Raw genomic sequence first — 21,395 nt, forward strand, 5'->3', positions numbered from 1 at the left:
GTAAGTATGTACTATGTTTCCAAATGAGTCTGTGAGCACACACTGACTTGATGGAAAATGCATTAATTTTGGTTTCCCACAAATAAGTGAAAAATTTAAATTTGTTCTTTCATGAGCATAGAAAATGTTTTTGACACCAAATACTGCTTTACTTTTGCAACCAGCACTACTATTACATAGTAAGAGGTTTTATAGTATAAGGCTAGTTTTACACTAGCGTTAAAATCTTCTGGCAGACTCTTCCAGTAGAGGAATCTCCTGCTGGAGTTCATCATATCCGGCATAGCTGGAAATGGCCACCACCAGGCCTGTTTCTGGCATTAGTGGCGGGATTCGGCTGGATAAAAACCACTGCAAGCACTGCCACTAATGCAAGGAACAGGCTGGATCCCCACCAGGTATCCTTATAGTCAATGGGCTCCGGCAGGGAAAGGCAGTATCCAGCTATGCCAGATACAATGAATTCTAACATAATTCTAACAGGATGTTCCTCTGATGGAACAGATTAGCCTTACCCTCAACCCAGTCATTGGCATAGGCTACATTTATATCCCCATCTATGGGCTTTTAACACAGTTGTTGGTTGCCGACTAAAGGCCCCAATCACCTTAGGTTATTGTCGCCCAAACCCGCAATTCTCAGCAAGACCAACTGACAATCTAACATTTATGGGGATCTAAGGACTCTCCACCAACAGATAGTCGAGAGATGAGGATCGGGTTTGTTCAGTTCCTGATACTTTTATTTTCCAGGAGATAAGCCGCCGCTAGCTGTCTGACTCCGGCTTTCTCCTTTGTCCCCATTGAGAACACATCTATGCTTAGCTGAGTTAAATGTATACAAGTCTAGGGGAGTTTGGAGAGAGATCGGTGAGCCAAAAAAGCTTTTGGCCGTCAGCTATTGAAGATGTAATTGCTGGATCTAAAAAAAAATACTACTGTACTTATATGGCCAAAGTAGGCTTCTCATGCAGGTCCCTTAGTCCTTCAGGGTGAATACTCACTAATGTGTAGCCTTCATTGCACTTTGTTAGCAGCTGTAAAATATATATATGGTCAGACTGGCTCCCTCTCCACCAGAATATGAAAGGATACTCCGGTGGGTCCAGGCTCTGGCCCAATAATGGTTCCCATTTGTGGACAAGTCTATTTAATGCTCACACTAGAGCCAATCATTCGCAACAATTGTCTATTTTTATGGACCCAAAGATATCCCACCTTATGTGTCCTGTGTGTGCAGTAATAATGTAGTGAATACTGGACATGCACATGTTCTGTATGGAAGACCATTTCTACTGGTGGTCCCAAGAAACCCTAGTATCAGGATGTGCACAACCTGATTGTGGTTTAGAGCAATGAGCAACTTGCTGTATAAACACCCTCCCAATGAAGTGAGTCATTAGGAGACCTTTTTGAGTTCCTACGAACTGTGACATAAGTATCTGCTGAACATTAGCTGTAGTATTGCTCATGGGCCCCTATGTTGTGGTTCAATAATGCTATATACAGGGCCACAAGGCCATTTTTTTTTTTTTTTTTGACCAGGCACATTTGATCTGAAAAACATGTGCATTGTAATCTTGTCGGCCAATGTTCTATGTCAAGGTCTGGATTTTATTCTATGGGGTGCTGCCATAGCTACTGTATGTCAGTTATTGCATTCCTTAGCAAACATTACATCATTTTTAGGTGCCTGTTTTTTTATTTATTTCAGGATTATCTCAACTGCATCTCCGATCAAACAAGACTTTCCTTAGGAGCAGAAGAGCGATCAGCACTGTTTGGAAATATACGTGATATATACAACTTTAACAGGTAAAATATACATTATCTGGTAGAAATTGTTTCTAGAATTTTTTTATGTGAAGTATAAAGGGAGTATTTGACAATATACGTATGTGAAAAGATGTCGTGTTTTGTGCTGTGAATCCGCTTGTCCTCATTCTATCCAGAACTTTTGTTCCACACCAATAGTGGTGAAATGCAGAATATTGTTCAATATGACATACATGGCTATCACTAAGGCTACTTTCACACAGACAGCAGAGAAATCTGGCAGGTTGTTTCGGCAAAGCAAAATAGTGCGCCAGAGTTCTCCGGATCTGGCCTAGCCATTTACAGCTGTTCACTGTCGGAGCCCATTGACTATAATGGGAGCCAGTGAGGATCTGGCTGCTCTCAGATTTTGGCCAAACAGAAACTGTTGTGCACAGCGATATTTGTCCGTCCGAATCCTGGCATAAATGTTGGGAAGAAGATAGATTCCCACTGGATCCCATATGGGGTCCAGCGGTCACACAGCACTATCCGGCTATGCCAGATCCAGAGACCTCTGGCAGAGAACAGCCTGCTGGATTGCTCTGCCGTCTGCGTGAAAGTATCCTAAAATTGTATTGCTTTTTTAATATTTTTATTTTATCTTTCCACAGTGAACTTCTCCAAGAGCTAGAAAACTGTGACAATGACCCAGTTGCAATTGCAGAATGTTTTGTGTCAAAGGTAACGTTCACGCTTAAATCGATCAAACCAAATAGATAAATTGAAAGCTCATAACGTGTGGCTGTTAATTAAAGATGTGCAAGTTTATGAAGTGATTATGGGGACAAATGGTTTTTCTGGATTATTCTTTTCAGTAATCACACGGAACACCACAGTGGCTGAAAGAAGGGATCTATAGCTTCTAGTCATCTGCACAGCACATGTAGATGCAATAGACTTATTGTCACTGTACAGTCACACTATTTATTTTAATAGAGAATGACGTCACTAGACAATTTCTAAATCCCCTAATTCCGGTAAAAAAAAAAAAAAATACACACACAAACTCAATTTTAAATGTTAAATGCCATAATAAATGTAAAAATAAAATTCCAGAATAACTGTTATTCTTCATTCCGCATACCAAAACAAGTGAATGTATTGTGTATACCCCAAAATGGTACCAATGAAAACTGCAGCCTCTGCACAGATCTGTCGATGGGAAAATAAGAGTTCTAGCTCTCAGAATCACCTGCACACAGATTTTTGATACATCACCTTGTACCCCAAAACTGTGGCATTAAAGATAGAACTCCTCCTGCAAAAACAAGCCTTTTATGTATATGATGTTAGAAACATGTCATTATGGGTCTCTGAAGGTGGGGAAGGGATGAAAAAAAAAACCACCCTGAAGGCTCGATCATCTTAACAGTTGTCAGGTTATGCCCTATCCACAGGATGTCTACTATTGCTATAATTTTTGGGGGGGACCATCTTGCTATAAATTAAATGCATGTAACTGAGCTGTTAAAAATGAAAATGTCAGCTGATCTTTGCTTTTTGCTTGCAGAATCTTAATCTGTAAAAGTTTTTTTTTTTTTACAATGTACATATTTATAATATTTAAATATATTAAATATTCTTGTTTTGTAGTGATTCTATTGGACATATTGCTTTTTATGTAGCCCATTTCTGTTTTTTATGTCTCCGATGTGTTTTCTGTCTTCAGTGGGTTTGTTTGTGTACTTTTTCTATACCTCTTCTGTAAAATGTTGCTCTACGTTAAGGTGATATCTAGCGTGACAGTCAGTAAAATGTAGAGATACAGAACCTGCTTTATCAATGGCTAGTTAATCTGGTCTCTGACCTTAAGGACCCCTTACACAGGCCGACACAGCAGGCAGTTATAGGAAACAATCCGTTTGTCAGAGGAGGTAGGAGCTGCATTTAAATGTAGCAATCGCCTCTGCTGTATGGGGATGAGGGGTGGCTACTATGATTGCGTGTACACCTACAGATTCATCGTTTCTGCTGCCTAGAAATGATTTAGGAGTCTGCACCAGCGATGCTTTCACCCAATGAACAAGTGTTTGCTTGATCATCGGATGATTGGCGACACCTTTACACAGAACAGTTATTGGCAAGCAGCATTGCCCTCGATATTGCCCTAGATATCAGCCTGTGTAAAGGGTCTTCTAGTCCTTGATTAGTCTAAAGGTGGATCTAGATGCACCAATAATCTTCTTCTAGAACGGTCGTTCCCAATCATCTGGCCTTCTAAATGTGCCGCCAATCGCCCAATGAACAAGCAAAATGCTCAGGCAGGCACCACCGATCATGGCTTCTGAGCAGCAGATCCTAGGTTTTAACAGCAACCCACTACTCGGAAGCCATGATTCTGTATGAATCCATATCCTCCTACAGTGAAGGACATGTAAACGTGCAGTCTCCTTCACTGAACGAGCTGCCAACTGTCAGTAAGGAACGCTTCCTTCCCGGCAATTGGCCGCTCAGTCCTAAGGCTCCTAGATATTGCTTAAATACAAAAATTCTAACAATAATTATTCCAATGAAAGTTTGTAGTAATGATTCGTTCATTCCCATAAACCACCCCCCCCCTCGATAATCTGTGCATGTAAGTGCAGCTAATGAGCAGAAACGTTCAGTCCCAATCATTCCCCATTGATAACTGCCTGTGTAAATGGGCCCTTATGCTCTTGATACAACTCATGTATACTATCAACTATTGCTTATTGTGTGTATATAGAAGAATTATTAATTATTACATAACAATTCTTTACAGAGTGAAGAATTTCATATCTACACACAGTACTGCACCAATTATCCAAGGTATGGCGTCCTCTTATTTTCCATGCATATATAATGTCAGTTTGGTTACAAGCAAATAAGGCTGGCCATACACATTTGATGGATGTCAGGTGAATGCTCATTTGGCCAAAAGCAATTCCTTTCAACCACCCCAACACATGCACACTGTTCTGCGGAGCATGCATGTGCTTTCAAGTGCAGTAAAATGCTGTCTAGTGGAGGTTATCTCCATTAATATGGAGTGTTGAACATCCGGATTCTTCTTTCCTCAACCATCTGACATCTGTAGGAGATCTGGTACATGGTTTGCCGGTTCCTTTAGTCTAAATTCATCTAATGTATATTGCCATAAAAGGGTTGCTCAGACCCTTCTATTTTAAATTTCCCTCCTGTGAAGGGAAGCCTACTTACCTGCTCCTCATTGCTCAGTTCTGGGTCCACTGCTGTCTTCCCTGCACTTCGGTCCCTGCATGTAAACTTCCAGAATGGATGGGGGACATGGGATCACCACGGTGGCCAGTCATTGGCTGCAGAGGCCCATGTGACCCCATCCATTCCAGAAGTTTTCATGGTGGATCAAAGCCCAGTAGCGACAGTGGTAGACCAGGGAGCCAAAACTAAGCAGAGGGGAACAGCTAAGTATGCTTTCTTCACAGGTCTGGTGAAATCAGGACAACACCTTTTACTTCTCAGTTGTTGTTTTTGAAAAATTAACTAATTCTAAGAATACATTTTGAAATTCCTAACGTGCTCATATGTGATTGCTGCAGGTGGTACTTGTGGCTAGGCTCCAGTGTATAGTTGTTAATTTGGCTCAGCTTATAATGATATTGGCTTGCTGAGGACAGCTTAAACACATGGGTATATGATTTTTGTGGAGTGAAGGAGATAAGCAGCTGCCTGATACTTCTCAGGGAAGACAAGTGGATGGGACAGGATGAAGTCTAATCACTGGTTCTTATAAACAGAAAATAAATACAATATCTAGAGATCTCATGCCTACACCCAACCTATCTCCCTACACATGGGACTTCATGTATCTGGGCAATTATTATGTCCTTTAGCAGAAAACACAATGATTCATTGTCCGTCCGTCCCCCATTTGTACAGTTGATTAAATGGCTCACATTTAATGGCTCACATATAACTGCAATACAGAGTAAATTTGTTTAGAATTGATTCATTCAAATTTGTCCTGAATTCGTTCAAAAAATAATTCGTATTCCAGATGATTCTTTTGCAAATCAGTTCGGATAAATCTCTCAAAATGGTGGACACCATTTTACAGGTCAGAAGACAAAGTAAAAGGCATCTGCCACCAAAAAGGGATAATTTGTGGACCATGTTTTAATTAAAAAGTATGGCAATATGTTTTTAAACAGGCATTTTGTTACCACCAGCTCCAATGCATTTACCCATAGCCATATATGCTCCTGTCACTTTGACATCACTAATGCTCTCTTGGTGTTAAACAGTCTGAAAGGGGTTGGATACAGTCTACTGATTCTACATGACCTCAGAGTGTCATGCAAAACTTTTCAGGTCAATCTGAGGACTCTTGATTTGGGTTGAATTTATTAGTACACAAACTGAATCTGCTGACTGATTAGTTTGAATGTGGCCTAAAACGAATTGGGTTTGGAGAAAGTCGCTCATCTCTACTGCTATATATTTACAGGTCTGTGGCTGTGCTGACGGAGTGCATGAGAAACAAGATCCTTGCAAAATTCTTCAGAGAAAGACAAGAAGTCCTACAACATAGCCTTCCTTTGGGGTCCTACCTTTTAAAACCTGTTCAAAGGATCCTCAAGTACCATCTGCTGCTGCATGTAAGTGTTCACTGGGGAGAATTTTTTTTATATATATATTTTTGCTAAATAAAAATCAAGCCTGAAAGAGACAGACACCTTGGCCTACGGTCAGCTGCTAGGTGTGGCCGGCAGTGAAAGTCGTGGTCTTGATTACACAGGCTTATGGTTTTGATGACCTAAGGCAAGTCATTGTTTGCTTATTGTTACTGTTAAAAAGTGTATGAGATTCTACCACCAATACGCTGAAGACCACGCCATATTTTTTGGCTTAAGCAAGAAATATAAAACCTAATAGAAATATTGCCAGAAATAACATTTAAATGTTTTATTGGATTACATTTATTGTTATATTTTATTCATCTACTAATCCTATACAGGTAAGTAACCGATCATAATAATACACCTGTATACACGCTAGGTGTTAAAATTGCAATGGTAAATACTTTATTAAAGGGAACCTGTCATCAACATTATGCTGACCTCACTGAGGGCAGCATAAAATTGTGACAGAAATGCTGATTTCCGGGATGTGTCACTCATGAGCTAAAAGTAAATGTTTGCTGAGAACCAGCATCATAATCATTACAGCCCAGGCCTTGAAAAGAGTCAAATCTACTTGAGAAGAGTCATGGTTATTTATAATGTCCTGCTCTCTCCCATCTACTAATGATTGTCAGTTCTCTCCTAGAGAGAAAGGGAAAAAACTAGGTAGAAGACTGTCAGTCATCAGCAGGTGGGCAGAAGAGCAAGAATTTATGAATAACCATGACTCTTCTCAGGTGGCCATGACTCTTTTCCAGGCCCAGTCTGCAATGATTGTGATGTTGGTTCTCGGCAACCACTTACTTTTAACTTTTAAATGACAGACCGCTGAAATCAACTCGCCTGTCTCTACTTTATTCTGCCATTCTTATGGGCAGCATAAAGTTGATGACAGGTTCCCTTTAAGTATGTCAGGGAGAAGAACTGCCCAAATAATCCTGCCTCATCTTGCATCATGTGGTCAGATACCCATTAATTTGAATTGTCCTTGTGTAAGGGCTGTATTACACCAACTGTTTATCTGACAGATTTTCTGACCAATCATTGCTCAGATGGCCGTTTACACACACAGATATTTTGTTATACACGCCAACTATAGGTCTGATTGGACCGAAATTGGTCAGATCTGTTGGTGTAATACAACCCTAAAGGCTGCATTACACAGCCCGATTCTACTGACGATTGTCGGGAGGGAAGCGTTCCTTCCTGGCATTAGTCTGCTCGCCAGCAGAGGAGACCGCTGCTGTTACAGTGAAAAAACCAGTCAGTATCTGCTCACTGACACAGATTCAGACAGATTTGTGAATATTTGAGTGTAATGGGTCTTTTGTGTATGTAGAAAATGTTTCAGATCTTTGAGTTCAGCTCATGCAAAATGGGAGCAAAACCAAAAGTGTTGCGTTTATATTTTTGTTCAGTGTACTATAAAGCCTGTATTAGACTGGAAGATCAGATCATTGTTAATTACAGTTGCCTCACGCAGTGCAACACATCTCCATCGCATAGAGTTTTGATCAGGTTGTTGATTGTGGCCTGTGGAATGTTGGTCCACTCCTCTTCAATAGCTGTATGAAGTTATAGAATATTGGCAGGAACTGGGACGCGCTGTTGTATACGCCGATCCAGAGCATCCCAAACATGCTCAATGGGTGACATGTCCGGTGAGTATGCTGGCCATGCAAGAACTGGGATGTTTTCAGCTTCCAGGAACTGTGTACAGATCCTTGCAATATGGGGCCGTGCATTATCATGCAGCAACATGAGGTTATGGTCGTGGATGAATGGCACAACAATGGGCCTCAGGATCTCGTCACGGTATCTCTGTGCATTAAAAATGCCATCAATAAAATGCACCTGTGTTCGTTGTCCATAAAATATGCCTGCCCATACCATAACCCCACCGACACCATGGACCACTCGATCCACGACGTTGACGTCAGCAAACCGCTCACCCACACGACGTCACGCACGCTGTCTGCCATCTGCCCTGAACAGTGAAAACCGGGACTCATCCGTGAACAGAATGCCTCTCCAACGTGCCAGACGCAATTGAATGTGAGCATTTGCCGACTCAAGTCGGTTACGATGAGGACGACGAGCATGCAGATGAGCTTCCCTGAGACGGTTTCTGACAGTTTGTGCAGGAATTCTTTGGTTATGCAAACCAATTGTTGCTGCAGCTGTCCGGGTGTCTGGTCGCAGACGATCATGGAGGTGAACATGCTGGATGTGGAGGTCCTGGGCTGGTGTGGTTACATGTGGTCTGCAGTTGTGAGGCCGGTTGGATGTACTGCCAAATTCTCTGAAACTCCTTTGGAGACGGCTTATGGTAGAGAAATTAAACATTCATTGCATGGGCAACAGCTCTGGTAGACATTCCTGCAGTCAGCATGCCAATTGCACGCTCCCTCAAACGTTGCGAGATCTGTGGCATTGTGCTGTGTGATCAAACTGCACATTTCAGAGTGGCCTTTTATTGTGGGCAGTCTAAGGCACACCTGTGCAATATTCATGCTGTCTAATCAGCACCTTGATATGCCACACCTGTGAGGTGGGATGGATTATCTCGGCAAAGGAAAAGTGCTCACTAACAGAGATTTAGACAGATTTGTGAACATTATTTGAGAGTAATGGGTCTTTTGTGTATGTAGAAAATGTTTCAGATCTTTGAGTTCAGCTCATGCAAAATGGGAGCAAAACCGAAAGTGTTGCGTTTATATTTTTGTTCAGTGTATATGGCCAAGGGGCTGCTTTGAGATTTGCAGTTAGGACAATCCTCTAAAGCAGGGGTGCACAATGTTTTCTGGTTGGGGGCCACATTATCAGACTAAGTTGACATCAAGGGGCGAAAATAAAATTTAAAGGGGTATTAACAACTGAAATACTGTATTTATGGCATATTGAACATACAGTATATATATCATAAATGTCTAGTTACACTTCCAGGACTCCCATCTAATGGGAGAATACATGAAAAATACATGTGAGCAGCCACAAGACATAGACATACATGTCTGTTACCAGATGGTTGGGGGCCGCACAGAATGGTATCAAGGGCCGCAGGTTGGGCACCCCTGATCTAAAAGATTGTTTGTTGTCTGTAACTGAACTTGTACACTGTACACTTTAAAAAAATGTATAAGTATATTCTAGGGACCATATGGAATTGCTGGAAGATGTATTATGCTGTTTTTTCTTCCATGTTCCAGGAAATATCCAACCACCTGGACAAGGATACAGAAGGGTATGATGTTGTCCTTGATGCAATTGACACAATGCAGCGGGTTGCATGGCATATTAATGACATGAAGAGGAAACATGAACATGACATCAGACTTCAGGTATATATCTCTTTACTAGTAATGATAGTTTTATGTTTTAAAGGGGTTATCCTATGAATAATGAAAAAAAGAAATTCGTACATAATCTAGTACATGACAACCTCTTTGTAACAAAGCTAGAACCAGCCCTGTACATCCCATGGATCCAGAGATCTCCTCATTCATTACTCCAATGCGGTGTGGACAGTCTAATGCAGATCGTGGACCCCCTTCAAGTGAATAAGTCCACGATCCTCATGCGGCAGCCTCACGGTTGGTGCCCGTGCATTCGGGACCGCAATTTGCGGTCCTCAGCACGGGCCCGGCCGGGGCACGGCCGTGTGCATGAGCCCTTAAAATCTATGCTTGGCAAGGCGAAGCGAGTTATTCCCGAAGTCTCATGAGACTTCGGTGAATAACTTCAGCCATCAATTTTTAAACTTTTAAAACCGTTTTAAAACATGGATCTGAAGTCGGCTTCAGTGAGCATATCTATTTGGATACAAATTTGGTAGTAATTAGTGAGAGTTGGCCTTTTGGTCACTCAGCATTTTCCAGCTTCCGCACATAATAATGAAGGTCAGGCACAGTATAATGCTCTGTTTTGGCAGACACATGGGGTTAAGATCGCTCAGTGAGGCTACTTTCACACTAGCGTTTTCCCTTTCCGCTATTGAGATCCGTCATAGCTTCCGTTTTGTCCCCATTCATTGTTAATGGGGACAAAACTGAACGAAACGGAATGCATTCCGTTCCGTTTGGTTGCGCCCCCATCGTGGACAGAATAATGCTGCAAGCAGCGTTTTTCTGTCCGCAATGTGGTGCAGAGCAAGATGGATCCGTCCTGACACACAATGTAAGTCAATGGGGACAGATTTGTTTTCTCTGACACAATAGAAAACTGATCCGTCCCCCATTGACTTTCAATGCTGTTCATGACTAGGGATGAGCGAATCTACTTCGGATGAAATATCCGAAGTTGATTCGCATAAAAGGAGCAGGGGCTCCGTACAGTATTAGAATGTATTGGCTCTGATGAGCTGAAGTTATTACTTTGCGAAGTCTCACAAGACTTTACATAATAACTTGAGAAATTGATTTATACTATAAAAAAACATACCTTGGAACCGAACTCGAGTTCGGGAAATGTTTTTTTACAGTATAAATCAATCGCAAAGTAATAACTTCGGCTCATCAGAGACAATACATTCTAATACTGCACGTAGTTCCTGCTCCGTAAAGTATTGATACGAAGTTCTATGCGAATCGACTTTGGATGTTTCATCCGAAGTAGATTCGCTCATCCCTATTCACGACTGATCCCTCATTGCTATAGAAGACATAATACAACCGGATCCGTTCATGACGAATGCATGCGGTTGTATTATTGTAACGGAAGCGTTTTTGCAGATCCATGACTGATCTGCAAAAAACGCTAGTGTGAAAGTAGCCTGAGATGGGGGGAAAATGGCTGTGTGTCTTATAAAGCGAATACTAGTGATCGCTTCTAATATGGAAGCGTTTACTAGTATGCTTTAGGTGCTGGGAGTAGGGGGTGAAGCGCTGCAAACGCTTGTAATACTCACCCTCCCAGTCTTCATTCCTGAGGCCGGTGCTGCACTGTCCTGACCGTGTACAGCTTCAGGACGTAGTGCCCGCACTATGACCTGATGCTGCATGCAGTCAGGTGACAGAGCAGGGCAGGCTGGGAAGACAAGGGAGTGCGACTTCTGCCGGAAGTGGAGAGGAGCTGTGGCGCAGTACAGGTAAGAGATGGTTTTTATTTTAATCTGATCTGAGGTCTGATGGGGGTCTCACTATGTGGGCTGATGTGATGTCCTGATAAGGGGGTCTGATCTGATGTCCTGATATTTATGGGGGTCTGATCTGATATGAGGTCTGATTAAATTTTTTTTTTTTCTTATTTACCTAATCTTAAACCTGGGGTGCGTCTTAATATGGGTATATTAGCATATTTGTAACACTGTTTTCATTTTCCTAATTGCGCCTGCACTAATATAAGCTATAATGAAACTATTTGTAAATCAGATTATAATAACCAAGCATTAATGGGTTAATAGAAGGAAAAGATGCCGTAATTGCTGAATAAGAAAGATTTTCGAAAAGAGAAGCAAAGTAAAATGAATGTTTTAAATAGTAATTATGGTATTTTCTTCTAAAAGGCCACAAAGACTGTAATGCTAAGTATCCATCAATATATTGTATATATGCTGCATATGCAGCGACCGGGCCGCAGAGGGTAGTAGCGGTTTGACTCCATTAGTAGCCCTCCCTGGGCTGGCGTCCAGTGAAGGGAAAGACAGCACCAGTTCCTTTGGGGCACACTCTGTTGTCCAGGGACTCCCGCCAGATGGTGGTTGAGGTGCCCTTGGTGGTGTGGGTTTAAAGTGCTGTGGAGGCAGGGTCCCTGGTGTTCGTGACGCCAGTTGCCACGGGCCGCCCCCTGGGACCCTAAAGATGACCTGAGTACCCAGGTGTAGGAATGGCCGAGTGGTATATGGGTGCCTACAATGTCCCTTTAATGATGAATGTGTCACAGTGCTCCTAACTGGATACGACTGGACCCCAGGCGTTGGCTCTGAAGCAGATAAATAGGGGATAATAATTGAAGGATGAGGAATACATTGATTCCAGACCTTGTGATGAAGTTGAATAGCAGCTTTACTTTGGTAAACGTTCATCAGACACAATCTTCAAACTTTATCTTGGTCCCAGCAGGCTTTAGCATTATTCTCTGGAAGGCAAACGTGTCTCTGCTACATCTGTTGCTCTCTGGCTCTGTTGTACTGACAGGCTTGCTGAATAACTTAGCTTCTTCTTTATGCTGCAACTTCTCTCTTTGTATTCTGACTCTAGATTATACCAGGGAACCTTTCCTCCCGGCTCCTGAGGCTCTAATCTGTGGCCTCCATATCCAGCAGAGCTGAAAGTGCTCTAGCTAGCCTGGCTTGGACACGGGCACGTCCAGCAGCGATGTGCCCAGCACTTGCTTCCTTCCTCTAGCAGGGGGTGAGCTAGACTGCAACTAAACTAGTCCCCACCCTTCCTGCAGGAAGTGGGACTCGCCCACTCCTCCACAGAGGGGTGTTAGAATAGAATGGAAAGCTCCATTCTATGTACCTGTAGCATTGCCATGTTTGCTGCCACCTGCTGGTGAACCAGGCACATTACACATGAACATAAACAGTTGCATAGAAATAGATATGCACATTATACAGGACCTGAAAATAAATGCATAGATGACGTGATATTAGCATACACAGATGGAAGCAAGGCTTGGAGTGGTAATGCCACTCTGGGGCGTTACACATAGGATTACACCGCATCTATGTTTGCGATGCTACTGGGCAGTGATCTGTCTTCAAACTGTTGATTTACCAAAAGGGAATTTTTCACTCTCATTAACACCAATAAACTAAGCTTAAAGGGGTTCAATACCAGTTTACTCAGCTCTTTCTGCTCTATCAAATAATATCCACAGCCTGTTCAATGTGAATGGTTCTCTTTAATGTTTAGCCAGTATAAAAATTGCCAAAATATGTTATGGGGGGTTCGATTCCTAGAACTCTCACTGTTTGAATTCTTCATCATCCTTTTATAATAAGCCGAGAACAGTAAGATTTAGTATATTTTTCTTATGTTCTAAACTTCAAATTTACATGTTAATGTTTTATACCTTTAATTATTGTTTGAGTTAAAGAGGTACTTAGATACTGATGGTCTATCCTCAAGATAGGTCATTAAAGGGCTTTTCTGAGACTCAGACCCCTAACCAATCTGATATTGAGATGAGCTATAATGAGGATAGCCCATCAGTATGTAGGTACCAGAAAACCCTTCTAAACAATGATGCTGAGCAGTAATGTATGACTTCTGAATTCTAAAATTATACACTTGATGCCACTCTTAGGAAATTCAGAGCCTGCTTACTAACTGGAAAGGACCAGACCTGACAAGTTATGGAGAGCTAGTTTTGGAGGGCACATTTCGTTTTCAACGAGCCAAGAACGAACGCACTTTGTTCCTGTTTGACAGGCTGCTCCTCATCACAAAGAAAAGAGATGACTCTTACACATACAAAGCCCATATCCTGGTAGGTCACAGCTCTAAAGTGTTGGCCTTAATGCATCTCATTCATTGTAGCAAGGTTCCCTTTGTGGTGGTCTGACAGCCTAGCAGTGATTCAGTGGTCACATGAAGCAATTCGCATCACACTTGAAAAAAACTATTCGTGAAAAGGACATGACAGATGATTGTGTCAGAGCATCAAGACTACTTAATATGACACGCAGAGCTCACATATGCTAATATACATGTTTGAGGTTCTCCTTCACTCTTCTCTGACAAATGAAATGGTTTTATGTATAAAACCTATAACCCTATGAGATTTACTCAGAGGGATATGTCTGAACACAACAGTTATTACAAGAAGTCAGATTACGAGCTTGTGTAGCTCATGAATGATCAGAGTGTGGTAAGCTCCCTGCTATGTCAGTCTTGTAACTACAAAGCCAGTACGACTATGATACAAACATATACTATATTAACCAGCTCTGGTTAAAAGCACAAAATTAACATATATGCAAACTTATGATTTCCAAATGATGGTTTTTACATCCAAATATTTTGTACTGGACGTACTCCTTTTGTGCCTACCTCTGCAGTCAGATGCTAGCTGTACACTAAATTGACCATAGAGTAATGTTTGTGAGTGCATTGTTTTCAAGTTGAGAAGCTCTGTACATGTCAGGTGTTTTCATGTAGCATTACTGTATGTGATAGCGGTGTCTTCATGGAGTACTAATACATGGGTGTATGATGGTTTCATGCAGTACTATTCTGTAAATAAGGTATCTTCACAGGGTAGTACTGTACATCAGTAAGTGCTGTCTTCATGGGGTAGTACTGTACATCAGTAAGTGTTCTTTCTTCACGGGATACTACAGTACATCAGTGAGTGGTGTACATTGGTTATTACTGTACATCAGTGAGTAGTGTCTTCATGGAGTGCTACTGTACATCAGGGAGTGCAGTGTCTTCATGGGGTACTACTGTACATCAGTGAGTGTGGTGTCTTCATGGGGTAGTACTGTACATCAGTAAGTGTGCTGTCTTCATGGGGTAGAACTGTACATCAGTAAGTGTGCTGTCTTCATGGGCTAGTACTGTACATCAGTAAGTGTGGTGTCTTCATGGGGTAGTACTGTACATCAGTAAGTGTGGTGTCTTCATGGGCTAGTACTGTACATCAGTAAGTGTGGTGTCTTCATGGGGTACTACTGTACATCAGTGAGTGGTGTCTTTATGGGGTGCTACTGTACATCAGTGAGTGGTGTCTTCATTGGGTAGTACTGTACATCAGGGAGTGCTGTCTTCATGGGATACTACAGTACATCAGTGAATGGTGTCCATTGGTTATTACTGTACATCAGTGAGTGTTGTCTTCATGGGGTGCTACTGTACATCAGTGAGTGGTGTCTTCATTGGGTATTACTGTACATCAGTGAGTGGTGTCTTCATTGGGTATTACTGTACATCAGTGAGTGTAGTGTCTTGATGGGGTACTACTGTACATCAGTGAGTGTAGTGTCTTGATGGGGTACTACTGTACATCAGTGAGTGTAGTGTCTTCATGGGGTACTACTGTACATCAGTGAGTGTAGTGTCTTTATGGGGTACTACTGTACATCAGTGAGTGTAGTGTCTTCATGGGGTACTACTGTACATCAGTAAGCGTGCTGTCTTCATGGAGTGCTACTGTACATCAGGGAGTGTAGTGTCTTTATGGGGTACTACTGTACATTCTTGAATTCATCTGTTATAGAAATCATTTCAGATGTCATGTTTGGTGTCGGCATATTAGATCAATCTAAAGTCTGAACCGGAAATACCATGGATGAATGGCTATTAAAACCTGCACTTATCTTTCTTGTCTCCTGTAGTGTTGCAATCTAATGCTGGTGGAAGTAATTCCTAAGGAACCGCTCAGCTTTAGCGTCTTTCATTACAAGAACCCAAAGCTCCAACATACAGTGCAGGTAATACACTTACTATGTGGTATGAGTAGACTGTAAAGAGCATTGCTATAGGAAAACCAAGAAAAATGCAAATAAAGCACAATCCTCTATAATAAAAGCCCTCTGAGCCTGCGATGTGTCAGTGCGTGTGTGCAGATGTTAAATGCGCATGCGCGGCGCGCTGGCCAATAGAAACACTGCGCACCACACAGCCACCTGGACATCTCACATCAGCGTGCCGCCAGCCAATATAAAGCTAAACCAAAGTCCAGCCGGCACTCGATCTGGCGTTTACGTTGCAGCGGGAAGCGGCAAACTCCACGTGGAATGTATGAGAAAATCCCAGCAACCGTGTCTTGCTTCCAAATATATTCTTTTTATTTCATTGTCATAAAGTATATAATATGATGCGTTTCGGCACAAAGCCTTCTGTTTCATTTAATGGCGGCGCTCAAACTGACACAGTACACCATAATAACTGCGCGCTGCTGTGGGCGGTCCAAACGGTGTGTGGTGCGCCCTGTGTTTATTGGCCGCCGCAATTGTGGGCGGTATGGGCGGCGTGTAGGACAGCGCTGTTGCTGTGGGTGGTCCAGGAGGCCTGAGGTGCGCCATGTTTTTATTGGGCTCTGATGTGGGCGTTCCGGGCGGCCAGCGCAATTGTGGGCGGTACCTGCGACATGTGGGGCGGCTTTGATGTTACAGCGCTGTTGCTGTGGGCGGTCCAGGATGCCTGAGATGTGGCATGTTTGTATTGGCCAGCGGCGTGCTGATGTGGGAAATCCAGGCGGCGGTGTGGTGCGCTGTGATTCTATAGCAGTGGCCGGACTAAGGGGGGGCGGAGCCCCCTTTAGGGGAGGCCCCCATGACGGGGGTTTGGTTTCAGTGAGCTGGGGGGGGGGGGGAGTGGTCGGGCTAGGGGAGAGGGAGGGGGCTTTGGCAGGGAGAATAGGTTAGGGGTGTGAGGGGGTGGAGTCGAGGGGTTTAAATAGGCAGGGAAGAAGAAGGCTAGGGGCCATTTTAGGTAGAGAGAAAAGCTCCCACCCACCCTCCCCCTTGGGCAGTTTTGGAATGGAGGGGAGCGGGGTTGTGGTGCTGGGATTTATTGTGGGGAGTGGGTTTTTTGTCACGGCGGCTTGTGGCGGTGGGGGGTGGTCCTTGGAGTTGGGCACGGTGGAATCTGAGGACAATTGGGGGGGCCCCACGGTGGGGGCTGGACTCCCAGGTGGACCGAGCGGTTGTGGTGAATGGAGGGGGGGTCATTCGATGGTGCCTTTGAGCTGGGCGGTACGGCTGGAGGCAAGAATGGCTCACCCTGGTTTGACAGCTCGATGTTTTGGGGCTTCAAGGACCTCCCCCCCATTGGGGTTTTATACTGTATTATGTTATGTTATGGTTGTAAATGTTATTTAATAAACGGCTGCTGTGGCCATTACATTTCCAATTGGTGGTCCGAGTTTTATTGGGATTAGAGTTCTGGGGTGGAAAAGTGTAATGGTGGTTTAGAGGTGAGTAAGGTGGGTATGAAAGTAATGGTCGAGGCGAACATGGATAACCGATACCCTCGTCATGTCCGGCGCGCCACGCATGCGCATTAAAATGTCAGCACACGCGCACAGACACATCGCAGGCACAGAGGGCTTTTATTGTAGAGGATAGACTGTTCCTACTAATGTTTATGCACTACTGTTCTAGCGCCTGTTATTTTAACGGGCTTAATGTCTAGTTTGTATATAAAACATTATAACATTGAACTTTTTCTTTTTTGTAACCTAAAAAATCCAAAATTCTGTGCTGATTTATTAATAATCCTTTATAGTGATGAAAGACCTATTTTTTCTGATACAGAGCTCTGCATTGACCTAGATTTAAAATGCCTGTCCTAAGCATAGGTCATCAGTATCTATAACCAAGAAAACCCCTTTAAGTTGCATTAGTCACTTTTAGTATTAGGTTTCATGAACATAAATCCAGGATAATACCTTCTTATCCTTTATAATTATCCAAATTGTGCAAGATACACAATTAGTATATGAGCAAGTATATCTCTTAGGCCTCATGCACACGACCGTTGTGTGTTTTGCGGTCCGCAAATTGCAGATCCACAAAACACGGATGGCGTCCGTGTGCGTTCCGCCATTTGCGGAACGGCACTGACAGCCATTGACATAACTGCCTATTCTTGTCCGCAAAACGGACAAGAATAGGACAGGTTATATTTTTTTTTTTGCGGCCCACGGAATGGAGCAATTGAAGTGAATGGGTCCGCATCAAAGCCACTAATACTGCGGCTCGGATGCGGACCAAAAACACGGTTGTGTGCATGTACAATTGTCCATGCAGTACAATTTCAGCGGAGAAGTTTTCACTGGTAGAAACTGTGGGAAACATCCCTAGATTGCCACCTGCTGGTGTAATCTGACTTTATTAATGAGTTAAAAACTGGTTCAGGAACATAGAATACAAATGAAGAAAACATACAAAATACTAACAAATAAAAATACAGTACACTATATAATCTTAAAGGGGTTGTCCAGGGTACAGATATTGATGGACTATATGCGGCATTAGATTGGCACCCCCACCAATCAGATGTTTTCCACAGTGCTGGAAACTATGCATGGTAAAGAGCAAAAGCAGAAGGCTGTGCAGTTTCCGACGCCAGTGTACTACAGTTCAGTTCCTATTCACTTGAATGGGATCTGAGCTGCAGTATCCCAGCGCAGCCCCTAGATGGTGTAACAGAGCTGATTCCAGCACTGTATACTCTCCAACACCGTGGCTGCCTGAAACAGCTGCTTGGAACCCCACCGATCTGATATTGGTTACTTGCTTTGATCTGCAACCTGGACAACCCCTTAAATAATCCTTTAAAAAAAACATTAGGGTACTTTCCCACTAGCGTTTTTGTTTTCCGGTATTGAGTTCCGTCCTAGGAGCTCAATACCGGAAAATAACTGATCAGTTTTATCCTAATGCATTCTGAATGGAGAGCAATCCGTTCAGGATGCATCAATTCAGTCCCTTTTACGTTTTTTGGACGGAGAAAATACCGCAGCATGCGCATGTGCAGACCTTTAAAAATGGCCAAAAAAATTAATACCCGATCCGTTTTTCCGGATGACACCAGAGAGACGGATCTGGTATTGCAATTTATTTGTCAGACTGATCCACATCCGCATCCGTCTGACAAATGCCATCAGTTTGCGTCCAGATTGCCGGATCCGGCAGGCAGTTCCAGCGACGGAACTGCCCGCCGGAATCCTCTGCCGCAAGTGTGAAGCTACCCTAAAACAGTCAATAGAGCTGAGGCCCCTTCATTGTACTAGCGAGCAGAGGTACCGGCGTCTAGACCCCACTGATCACACATGGGTAGTCCACCTAAGGATACACCATTGATGCTATAGTCCTAGAGATTTATTTGAAAACCCAGAATTGCATAATAATCTAGAAAAATTGACCCTCCAGTGTGACTAGGAAATAGCCTTATATTATGTGTATTTTTATGAAAGGGTCAGAATGGAGGGAAAATATATACTCCCCTGACTAATTCCTTGATTCTATATCAATGCCTCCAGGTTCCCACTAGTCTCTAATTCCTAATTCTTCTTGACTCACTGAAAATGATGGTTCATCCAGTCATTAAAGGATATGGACACCTTCGTAAAAAATAAAAAATAAAATTGGTTGTATTTATTTTTCTTTTTTCTTTTTTGTTCTACAGCCTGCTGTGCTTCTTGTGCACAGTAGGCTGCTCTTAGTGAGTTTACAGAGAATCAGTCTTCTGACAGATTTTCTGTAACTCCTGCTCGCTAGACACGTTAGCACGCATTCTCTCTCTCCCTCCTCTACAACCCCCCACCTTCAGGATGGCAGAGCGGTGCAGACTATCAGTTTTAACATACAGCTGACAGTCTGCTTCAAACTGCAGACATAACCCCTTCCATGCCGTGGGGCCTTAGGGACCACTGTCTGGAAGGGGTTAACCATTGGGCCGCTGCTCTGCCGATGCTTGAATGGTTAAATGTCGGTAACGTCACCCCCCACCCGTTCAGGATGGCTGCGCGGAGCCCCCACCCCTCTTCTCCAGGACGGCACGGCAGCACAGAGCCACCCCCCCCTCCTCTTCAGGACGGCGCAGCTGCAACATCCACCCCCCGTTCAGGATGGCCGAGCGGAGCCACCCTCCACCTTCAGGATGGCTGAGGGCAGTAGAGTGTCAGCTGTAACACACAGCTGACAATCTGCTTGAAACAGCCGACATTGTTGCTGGCACCCATGTTGGCCGTTTAACCCCATCCATGCCACGATCCTTATGGCCCGCTGTATGGAAGGGGCTAACCATCGGGCCGCTGCGCTGCTGTGGCAGCGTCCCACAACCAGACGCCTTCACAGGCATCCAGCTTGCCGTGGTGTATATGAGCCTGATCAGGCTAAATGTAATTGAAAATACACTTCAGTAGACTATACAGTGTACTGCAGTGTATTGTAAACCATCAGACCCACTGGATCTTCAAGAAAAGTATAAAAAACAAAACAAAACAAAAAAACATCTTCCTATATCCGCACACATAATTGGTTAAAATAAATAAATACTAAACATGTTTGGTATCGCTGAGTCCATAACGACCTGATCTATAAAAGTATCATGTTACTTTCCCCGCACGGTGAACGCCATAAAAAAAAAACTGATAGAACAGAAATTTTGCCTACCTCACTTCCCCAAATATTGTATAAAAAGTGATCAAAAGAGTCATATGTACCCAAAGTTAGCACCAATCAAACGGTCACCTCATTCCGCAAAAAATGAGCCCCCACCTACGACCATCGCCCAAAAAATATGGCTTTCAGAAAATGGAGACACAAAAACATGATTTTTTGTTTTAAAAAAATGCTTTTATTGTGTAAAATAAAATTGAAAAAATACATATCTCCACGTCCATAACGACCTGCTCTATAAAAATATTGGATTCAGCCCGTCTGGTGAACGGCGTGAAAAAAAATAAGATATAAAGTGTGCCAAAAAAGTCTCTTTTTTTTTTTTTATATCACCTTACATCACAGAAAGTGTAATACCAAGCAATCAAAAAGTCATATGTGCCCCAAAATGGTACCAATCAAATCATCATCTCATCCCGCAAAAAATTAAACCCCACCTAAGACAATAGCCCAAAAAATAATAAAAATATGGCTTTCAGAAAATGGAAACACAAAAACATGATTAAAAAAAAAAATTGTTTTTATTGTGTACATCCAAAATAAAATAAACAAAATAGACATATTAGGTATCGCCACGCCATTACGTCATTATCTACTGTCAGGTGAACAATGTAAAAAAATAAAAATAAAAACAGCCAGAACAGCCATTTTTTGGTTACCTTGCCTCATAAAAAGTCCCACCTCTGAGACCCGCACCTATCTCTAAAATGGGTACTCGAAAGTGAAGTCCCATGGAAATGAATGGAGAGTGCACAGCACAAGTGCAGTCACCACTCAATTCACTTCTATGGAACTGCCAGAAATAGCGGAGTGCTATTTTTGGGACTCCGTTAGAAATGAATGCAGGGTGCTGTTCTGTCACGTTTGGGGTTCCTGTTC

At 42.9% G+C, this 21,395-nt stretch overlaps 1 protein-coding gene across 4 annotated transcripts in view; it reads left to right on the forward strand.

The window, feature by feature from the left end:
* Nucleotides 1-21,395, forward strand: part of PLEKHG1 (pleckstrin homology and RhoGEF domain containing G1) — a 306,576-nt gene that overhangs the window by 260,062 nt on the left and 25,119 nt on the right. For all 4 annotated transcript variants that reach the window (XM_040429518.1, XM_040429517.1, XM_040429520.1 and 1 more), the window contains 7 exons: nt 1,714-1,814; nt 2,429-2,498; nt 4,561-4,607; nt 6,265-6,415; nt 9,649-9,780; nt 13,691-13,873; nt 15,723-15,818. In XM_040429518.1, coding sequence (XP_040285452.1) covers nt 1,714-1,814; nt 2,429-2,498; nt 4,561-4,607; nt 6,265-6,415; nt 9,649-9,780; nt 13,691-13,873; nt 15,723-15,818 — 780 coding nt within the window. The remainder of the gene's footprint in view (nt 1-1,713; nt 1,815-2,428; nt 2,499-4,560; nt 4,608-6,264; nt 6,416-9,648; nt 9,781-13,690; nt 13,874-15,722; nt 15,819-21,395) is intronic.

This window comes from Bufo bufo, chromosome 4, assembly GCF_905171765.1.
Source record: "Bufo bufo chromosome 4, aBufBuf1.1, whole genome shotgun sequence".
NCBI classification, from domain to species: Eukaryota; Metazoa; Chordata; class Amphibia; order Anura; family Bufonidae; genus Bufo; species Bufo bufo.